Below are 10,046 nucleotides of genomic sequence, written 5' to 3'. Positions count from 1 at the left end.
GGATGTGGGAAAGTATTCTGGGCAGAACAGTCAGGAATGAGTAATATTGCAAGTTGGGAATTGTCCATAAAATATTATAGCATCATCCATAAAAAAGTGTGGAGTGTTCGGGGAGCAGGAGGCAGGATGAGAGATCAGAATGACAATGTTGCTTGGGCCCAGAAAAATTCAAGTGTATAACTGGTACAGTAGAAATAAGTAGTAATAATAAGAGAAAGAGCTGCTGTAGAAGGAAGGTTTATAAAAGTAGAGATGGTTCATGTCCAGTGATGGAGACATGTGACAGAACTAAAACAAGCCAGGGGCAGTTGTGTGATTTTGGCCATCAGTGACCTTAGCCAAAAGCAGTTTGAAGCAGAGGAATATGAATGGGAAGACAACAAGCTGAGACAGTGACAAGACTCCTCTTCCAGTATTCTGGGCAGAACAGCCAGGAGTGAGGAAGAGGAGTAAGATTGCTGGGGAAAGGCGGTAGAGAGCCAACTATGATTGTGAAGTATCTGCATGACGGAGCTTGGAGAATTTCTGCAGAGGAAGAAGTCTGATTGGTGGTTTATTAATATAGCATATGATATTTACTTCATCCACTGCTCTGAAATTAAGAATAAGACTAAGAATTAAGTTAGACTCTATTCCTATATGTATATTAATATAACTTCAGTCTCAGACTGGAACACAAACCTTTAATTTTAGTTTGAAGATGGGCGAGGACCACAACTTGGATTTGGTTCAAAGCTTTCATTCTGGTTTACCACAAAGCAGTTAGCAAGCTGGGTTAGGATATAAATGAAATAAGGATGCAGGTAGGGGAATTTAGTTGCCCAGTCCTATCAATCACAAAAAATGCTGGTGGCCTCAGCACCAACATTGAATACCTGATTCCATAGCTGTAATGGCATATTTCAGAGCCAAGTGGTCAAATGGCACATGGAGCTAAGAGCATGACAGAGTTGCCCTTTTTGATACTCTATATCTTTTAAATTGCCCACAATAGAGAAAATGCTGCAAAGAATCACTGATTTTAAAAAGGGTAGAAAATAAGTTATTTTCTGTATTTTTCAGGGAATTGTATGTTTTTACTTTTAATTAACACTAAACTAAGATCAATTTTAGTGTTTATAGCATGTTTTTAATCATCAGTATAAACACATCTTCAGTTTTTTTATACTTATGGCCTCTTATTTTCAATATATTACCTACAAATTTATGTGTGTTTATCTATTTACGATGTTAGCCATTATATTTGGTAACCTTGGCCTGACTAGCTGGAAATGAGGCCCTAACTAACTGATGGTGATAGAGCAGAAAGTAGGGTTAGGCCCTTACAAAATGTTTGATTCACTTTTGCTAGTGAGTCTGAAAATGGTTTTGATCAGAAATCTGGAAATGATGATGATAACTGGAATTTCTGAGCATATCATAAACTTTGTAAAAATTACCAGTGACAGAGAAAAAGAGCTTATATTACATTTAATAGTGTTAACTCTGAAGATGTTTCAAACTTCCACAAAGGCTAGTGAAGGGTTCAATGTAGAAACCAGTACAAATTTTGGTAAACTTGTTAAGAAACAAAATGCTCCAAGGAATGTTCTGAACATTATTTTCACCAGAAAAGTGAAGATAATTTTCATAGTTGTTTGAGGTGTTGTAATATGTCTACTGATACTCCCAGCTGTTTTACCAAACTAGCTGTCTGTTCTAAAATCCAAGTGAGGCTTGGGTTTTCAGAATGTGTATGCTCCTGTGTTCCACAACATTCTAAAGATGAACAATCTACCCCACTAAGACTATTGCTACAGCTTTTGTTAAACTCAGCATTATTTTCACAGAGTCTTTCATCTTCAGCTTCACAAATCTTTTTCTCAGCTGGAGATACATGACAAAGGTCCATGTCCTGAATGGAGTCCAATAAATCTACAACATGTGGCTGTGGGGTGATTGATTTCAGATGTTTGAGCACATACTCTTCACAATGGCCAACTGCATCCAGAAGGTTATTTATTTTACTGATCAAAGCCGAACTGTTATCATGAAGGTGACACCAGGAGAGCAAAGCACTGAATGAAAATATAAACAAGAGTTTAATAGGGAAAAAATTAAACAATCATAGGCTTTTTGAACTTTCTATGCTACCTGTTTCGTTTCTAGATAACACCATGCAAAGCGAATTAACAATAATGCAAGTCAAAATAAAGAAAGTAATAATGGCAAAATAGGATTAAAAATATATATCTTTCAACAGGAATTAAACAATTGGGCTTAACCATATAAACTGTTTCTATATCATAACCCCTCCTTCACAGATCTACATCCACTTTTCCTCATTTTAGATTTCCCCCTTATGACTGTGTAGCTTCTGTTGAAGAGGGATACAATGAGAGAGAGAGAGAGAGAGACCAGAAAAATTAGTTTTTCCTTTAAAGACATCAAACAGCTTCTAAACTAGTGATTCTCAATCTTGGATGTACATTAGAATCAGGTGGGGAGCTCTTGAAACTATCAAGATCTAGGACCTAGATTCTAGGTCATATCCCAGACCAATTAAGCCAGAATCTCTAGGCTAGGGGTATTATTTTTTAAAGCTGCCCAGCTGATATCAAGGTACAGCCAAGGTTGAAAACCACTGTTCTAATCATATACAGCAGTTGCTTGCCATCAAAACTGAAGATTAGGAAAATAAGTTTTTAGGCCACTTCACTTTCCCAACTTTGTTATAAGCAGACACTGTTTGCTGAGCTAACAATTTTCTTGAAGAAGGTAAAAATCATTCTATTCCTAATAAATATTTTTCTTACTTTTCTAGTATAGATAGTACTTTTTTTTTGATAGTTCAGATATGACATGAAAAGATTGTGAAAAGTAATGATGTTTTAAAATGGAATCAATTGATGAAAAAGACTTAGCAATAAGCTTTCTAAGCTTATAAAGGATTTAACCTGATGTAAAGATAAAGATGATCATTTTCCTATGGTAGTAGACTACATATTGATTCTTACCATTGAATTTCTAAAACCTTAAACAATACATTTTTGTTGTTTTGATAACTTATTTTCTACCCTTTAAAAAATCAATGATTCTTTGCAGCATTTTCTCTATTGAGGGCAATTTAAAAGATATAGAGCAGAGATCCTCAAACTTTTTAAACAGGGGGACAGTTCACCGTCCCTCAGACATTCCACACATGCGCACTGCGGGCCTGGACGAGCCAGCTGCTAAGCAGGACAGGCAGCAGCGGCAAAAACACCCGGCGGGCCGGATAAATGTTTTCGGCGGGCCGCATATGGCCCATGGGCCGCAGTTTGAGGACCCCTGATACAGAGTATAAAAAAGGACAACTATGTCATGCTCTTAGCTCCACGTGCCATTTGACCACTGGCTCTAAAATATGGCATTACTGCTATGGGATTTTGGCAGGTATTCGATGTTCAGGATTAAAGTAAATGGGATAATTTTTCTCTCTATTACCAGCTATAATTTTCATCATGTACTTCTAGTATAGACTTCTGTCATACTGTGTTCTGCCACATGTGCAAGACTAAAAGCTTTATTCAAAACCTCAAGATCCTTTAAATGACGTCGAGATACAGTCTGGTGATAGTTCAGGTAGTAAAAAATACACACCTTCTATCTTTTCTTTGCTATAAAGGACACCTGGCTCACATATTAAAGTGGATGAACTGATAATCTTGACTTTTTGAAGGCAATATTATTCTAATGCTTTGCAGCCCTCTTGTGGATTTAACACCAAGAAAAGCACTTCCGTTTAAACACTTTGGTTTTCACATACTACTTTTATAAAAATCTCCCAGTAGTCCTGAGGTTAAAATGACTCCAGATTTAAGTTTTAAAAATTACCTCAGCGTTCCTCTGAGTTGTCCATAGTTTATAATGACTTCTGCACCTTCTTTATAACCTTGATTGAAGCCTTGTTGAAGGGCAAGTGCTTTGCCGGCCTGTAGTCCATCTCTGTAGCCTTCCTAAAAATAAGTAATGAAGAACTGCAGCTGTAACGAACATCAAGTGAACCACTATCGGAGTTTCTAGAAAGTCATAGAATCAATTTAGAAAATTAATGAAAACAAGCTTTTCCTGTGTTATTTAACATCATGGTTCTAAAACATATGGCGCAGCTACACAAAGTAGACTAGACTCTATCCCATTAACATCCTGTGTTGGCAGCGGCTTCACAGAAAGGGTACATGGAGAATTTCATGCCTGGCCCCTTTGCCAATGATTGGCTTGGTATGGTAGGTGAGGAAGCAAGGCAGTAAGTAGGGTTATCAAAGGCCTTGGATAATTAGCTGAAGGAGGGAACGAGGAAACTGGTTTAGCAAAAGGAAAATAAGAAATCCAGTTTTAGAAATTCTGCTTGATATCTACATTCAATTAAACGGCAAATCCACGGCGGGCAGGGCTTTAGGTCCTGCATCTCACCCCGCACAAAAGATGCCCCAGCCTCACCAACGGCGTTTCTGAAATCGACAACATGGTCGTTGGGCTCAGCCATTATTTGACTGCAATATTAAATAAAAGCAGGCTCAGGGCAGTTTAATGGTTGGCAATGGTAGTGAGTGCAAGTGGACCTCGCCTTTTGGTGCCAGGGCTCCACCTGCCAACGGGGGGTGTGGTAAGAAGCTTAATCTCATGAAAAGTGAATCCAATCAGCGACGGGCAAACCACACCTAAGAGATAAAAACCCCCAACGTTAATGCTTTCTCACCCGGTCACCAGTATTCCAATTAGCCTCCCCGTATAGCCCTCTGACAACATCCTTACACCCATGTTTCCATGTACGTGCCCGGTTAACATCACCCCGAACTGTGGGCTCCTCACCCATTCAAGCAGCCCTGCGAACCGCACACGTCCTCTGACAGCCACAACCAGCACCGTCAGTGTCCACATCCCCCTCCGCGCCCCTGCGGCCCTCGGCAAACCTCAATCTCTTCCAAGTGTGCACGGCTCCCTGCGGTCGGACCCTGCGCCTACCCACCCGCGGGCGCGCGAGCGGTGGTTCACACGCCTTCAGCAGCGGTTCTCAACCTGTGGGTCGCGACCCCTTTGGCGGTCGAACGACCCTTTCACAGGGGTCGCCTAAGACCATCCTGCCTATCAGCTATTTACAGGACGATTCATAACAGTAGCAACATGACAGTGATGAAGTAGCAACGAAAATCATTTTACGGTTGGGTCGCAACATGAGGAACTGTCTTTAAAGGGCCAGGAGGTTGAGAACCACTGCCTTAAAGGAACCCCCTGGGCGATCCTGGCAGGATGCGGGCCGCCGTGGGCCGGGCCAGACCACTCCGGCCTCCCAGGTCCGGCCCAGATTCTTCACCAGCCCGCGCCCCTCCCCGCAACCCAGCCCAGCAGGGACCCCGCGCCGGCCGCCCGCGCAGCTTTACTTTCACTCGTCTCTGCATCTGGCTCCGCCATTCCCGCTGCGCCAGGAGCGACTCCTCCGCTTCCTCGTCGAACACTTCCCCCTCCTCTCCGCCGCCCCGGACCCCGGGAGCTGCTGGGACCCAGGACATCGCTGGGCAACCCCACGGCCCGGGGAGCGCAGGAAGCGCCCGCAGCCGCTTCCGGTCTGAGGGGCGGGGATGCCTGGAGTCCTGACTGGCGGGCGGGGGCTGCGCACGCGCAGAGGGTGTGTGGGTGGGCGGGGCGGACACGTGGGACCTGGCTCCGGCAGGAACTTTCCCCTCACTGGGGTTCTGGGCAGGTCAACTTGAGAAACGTTTAAACCTGCAGAGAAGATTTAAAAGTTTATTTGAGCCAAGCTGACGACAATTGCCGGGGAGCAAAATCTCAACGGGTTGGGGAAATGCCTCCAGGGAATGGCAGCTTTGCACCTTATTTTATGCATTCCACCCAAAGGAGGAGGCCCAGGGGGTTGCATGAAATCCATTGATGATAGATTAGGGAGGTGGGAGAAAGCAAAGCCGGAAGTCCCTGGGATTGGATAAAAAAATGAATAGACACATCTATTTATAACGGTGGGGCATTTACAACACACAGAGGTGGAACCAGACAACAATGGGGGTGGGGGGGTGGGTTCTGTGGTTCTGTGGTCTGCTCCCTGCTCCCTGCTCTGGAGGGAGATTGTGCCCTGAGGGGTATGGCAAAAGGGAATTATTCTGACAGTCATAGATGCAAAAAGACAGTGACAGTAGATAGGCTCAGTAGAGAGGGACCTTTTTGTCAAGGAAGATGCTGGCCTAGGACAGGACTACCCACCACGATTCGATTTTAGTTAGGAAGTTTTAGTTTCAGACAGTACTATGCGGTTACTTTAGGTCTCAGTTTGTGAGACCCACCATGCAGGCCTCCCCTGAGCTTGTCAGGTTTAGTATTTGGTCCCCTTTTAGTCCACAGGCATCTTTAGTTGACTTGAAGTGTCAACTTGCACCTGTTGTGGGTAAGGTGATTCCTCACACCAGGGCCCTCTGACCTTGACCTCTGCCAAAGGTAGCCTGGGTGTTGGGGTCCAACTCCAGCAGGTCCAGGGGTTCCCAAAGGTGTGGACGGATGGCACGGAGACAGCGTTCAGTTGATCAGCAGCCTAGCCAGTTTCTCTAGTCAGGTTCTCTAGCCAGGATCTCCAGCCAAGTTCTGTTTTTATTCTCCTGTTATATCTGTATTTTTACCAGTTGATTTTAATCCTATCCATTCTATTCCAAAGGTTAGGGCGTTTGTTATCTCCATTCCAAAGTCACTACTCTATTGTTAAGCACAAGGAAGTAACTGAAGGAGATTATCCTAAGTAAAGATTATGTAGCTTAAATGTGATTGTTCGGAGTTAAAGTGATGAATTACCCACCTGGCACTTAGTTAAGGGGTTTTATTCCCTTCCTTAGTCCTGTTAATCCCTAACTCCAGGGAAAAATTCCCACCTGGGGAAACAACCTTTCTTGGAGTGGTGACCTTGGTTAAAACACATAGCACTAAGAAGGGGAGCAAACATATTAAGAACAGTATGCCATTTACACCAGGTCCCTTGAAACATATGCTGTGCAGATGTTTCTTCCCTGCAGTGACTGTGTCAAGCAGCAAGGATGGACTGGCTTCTGGCAAATTCCCCCTTTTTAATTTTTTAAATGATAGCGCCTGTAAATCAGCAGACACCTCTCAGATTGGGTTGTTTAAGACTCAGAAGACTGACAAGTAATGCTAGCGAGCATAGCAATAAACATAGTGGATAGAGTGTACACAGAGCCTTGTTCCTGTAGAAGGTTGCTGGCCTCTTCAGTTAAGGATTTCAGCTGTCACCAAGTCGGTGGTTTGGTTGTCCTTGTTGATCTGGCTAGCGGGCAGCATCGCTGGTGATGGGCTTCCTGAAGTGTCAGTTTGTTGAATGGCTGGATCAAAGGGTCCATCAAGGCCACACTGGATGGTGGTATCGGTGTCTGGGGAGGAGTCAGCTGTGCCCTGAGTCGGCTGATATGGATGATACCTGGGAGGAGGAGGATGAGACCGAGAAGGAGGGTGGTGTGACATAAGGTCAGACTAGATGGTCTGGAATCCACACAGGTGAGTCTGCATCCTGTAGAAATATACAAGCATATCCTTGCCCCCGGCTAAAAGTCCTGAAAGTAATTCTCTCTATTTGACGAGGGCTTTAGGCTTAGTTAGATCAGGGTTCCAATGTCTGTACATCGGGGAATTTCCCTCAGAGTCTACATTTAGTATATTAATTACAAATAGAGTATGTTGTAGAACATGATGAGGAGAGGAATATTTAAGCTCGTTTTCTTGTAATTTTTTAATTTGTGTTTTTAAAGTTTGGTGAGCCCTTTCTACTATTGCTTGGCCTTGAGGATTGTAGGGTATTCCTGTAGTATGTGCGATGTCGAATGTAGAGCATAAGTTTTTAAAAGCTCTAGAGGTATAGGCAGGCCCATTGTCTGTTTTAAGTGCCGTTGGTATTCCTAGGTAGGAAAAACATTGGAATAAATGTTGACATATCTTTAAAGGCTTCTCCTGTACGTGCAGAAGCAAGGATAACATGAGAAAAGGTATCAATACAAACATGCACATAGCACAGTTTGCCAAAAGATGGGACATGAGTAATATCCATCTGTCATAAGTCACAGGGTCTAAGTCCTCTTGGATTAACTCCAGTAACAGGGCTAGGAAAATGAGTAGGACAATGGCCGCAGTCACGCACAATACCTCGAGCAGCTTCTCTAGATATGCGATAATATAGACGGAGAGCAGAAGCATTTTGATGATGAATGGCATGAGACCGCCGGGCTTCTTCTAGAGCTGTACAAACTACTGGGCGAGTTAGTAAATCCCCCTGATAATTTCCTTCGCTTAAGGGTCCTGGTAGGCAGGAATGAGCTCTAATATGTCCAACATAGAAAGCCGTTTCTCGTTTGTGAATGTAAGTTTGTAGCTGAGCTAACAAAGAGAAAATGGCTGTTCTTCTTTGTGGGAAAGAGGCGGTCTCAATATGAGGAAATGATTTAACTGTATATTGAGAGTCAGTGTACAAGTTAAAGGGAACCTGTTGCAATTGTTCAAAAGCATAAATGACTGCCAAAAGCTCTGTTCTCAGGGCTGATGTCTCTATGGTTTGTTGAGCATGGGTTATTGAGTCAATGCTTATTACTGCCCTACCATTAGAGGAACCATCTGTGAATACTAAGGAGGCAGGAGGTGATAATGGCTCTTTTGAACATTTAATCGGAAATATAAACGGATGTAGGGAGAGAAATTGCAATATAGGTGATCTTGGCAAATGATGTAAAATTTGTCCTGGGAAGTTACCTATAGCTATTTGCCATTCTTATTCAAATTGTAATAGTATGTCTAATTGTTCTCTTTTATAAGGTATTATTATCTCAGTAACTTCTCTTCCAAAGAGTTCGATACTGCGTCGTCTACCTTTGATAATGAGAGTGGCCACTAGGGAGGGATAGGATGTTACAATCTTCCTAGGAGTGACGTGTAAATGTATCCATTCTAATGGTCCTTCCTGCCATAAGCATCCTGTAGGAGTATATTTAGTGGCTAGAATAATTAAGGTCCAAGATTTGGAATAATCTAGATACTATAGTTGCTGTTTATTGATGGCCTGTTCTATTTTTGCTATAGCCTTTTCTCCTTCTACAGTTAATTTTCGGGGAGACTTAGGGTTAGAATCTCCCTTTAAAATGTCAAATTAGAGGTTTTAAGTCAAGAGTGGTTATTTTTAGATATGACCTGACCCAGTTGATATCACCTAATAGTTTCTGATAATCATTTAATGTGTTTAAATGATCGTTTCTTAATTGTAAAGGCTGATGGGTGATAGTAGAGGTATGTAATATTCTGCCTAAGTAGGAAAAAGAAGGTTCAGTCTGAATCTTTTCTGGGGCTATTTTTAGCCCATGTTTTTCTAAAGCAAGGACGGTCTGTGTAAGAATTTCCTGTAAAGTAACCCAATCTTTATGAGCTAGTAAAATATCATCCATATAATGAATAAGATGTAGATCTGAAAATTTATTTCTAATAACTTGCAATGCCTGATCTACAAACTTTTGACAAAATGTAGGACTATTTTTCATCCCTTGTGGGAGAACCTTCCATTGATATCTCTGATAAGGCTGTTTAAAATTTTCTGAATGCAAATCTTTGAAAATCAGCCAGGTGAAGAGGTATAGTGAAAAAAACAATCCTGTAAGTCAATAACAACAACACAATACTCCTGTGGAATTGCCACTGGGGAGGGCAATCCAGGTTGTAAGGAGCCCATATCTTCCATGGTGGCATTTATGGCTCTAAGATCTTGCAAAAGTCTCCTCTTGCCTGATTTCTTTCTTATTACAAAAGGGGAGGGGATGCTGATCTTATCCCTACAATAGGAAAGTGTGTGTGTGTGTGTGTGTGGGGGCGGGGGGGAGCAGGATTGGGCTGAGGAAGCTTCAGATTGGTATGTAGATCTGACAAAGTCTTGGCCAATATAAAAGCGGGCTTTGGGGCAAAAGGCAAAGAGAAGTTCTGTGTTATGCACACAAGGCCTGGCCTTGGTACCCCTGCCATGGTTAGTTACTGGCTGGGGC

The 10,046-nt window shown here is 42.6% G+C and overlaps 1 protein-coding gene across 1 annotated transcript; it reads right to left on the bottom strand.

Annotated features, from left to right (window-relative positions):
* Nucleotides 1–1,455: 1,455 nt before the first annotated feature.
* On the bottom strand, nt 1,456–5,572 carry YAE1 (YAE1 maturation factor of ABCE1). Its single transcript, XM_081101829.1, has 3 exons — nt 5,403–5,572; nt 3,856–3,977; nt 1,456–2,057 (listed from the first exon to the last, which is right to left on the bottom strand). Exons 1-3 carry the CDS (start codon nt 5,529–5,531, stop codon nt 1,628–1,630), a joined length of 681 nt encoding a protein of 226 aa, XP_080957955.1. The 5' UTR covers nt 5,532–5,572; the 3' UTR covers nt 1,456–1,627.
* Nucleotides 5,573–10,046: the final 4,474 nt, after the last annotated feature.

The sequence above is a fragment of the Myotis nattereri genome (genome assembly GCF_964212035.1).
Source record: "Myotis nattereri genome assembly, chromosome: 11".
NCBI lineage: Eukaryota > Metazoa > Chordata > Mammalia > Chiroptera > Vespertilionidae > Myotis > Myotis nattereri.
The sequence above is the reverse complement of the archived record's forward strand: the minus strand, read 5'-3'. Positions and strand labels throughout refer to the sequence as shown.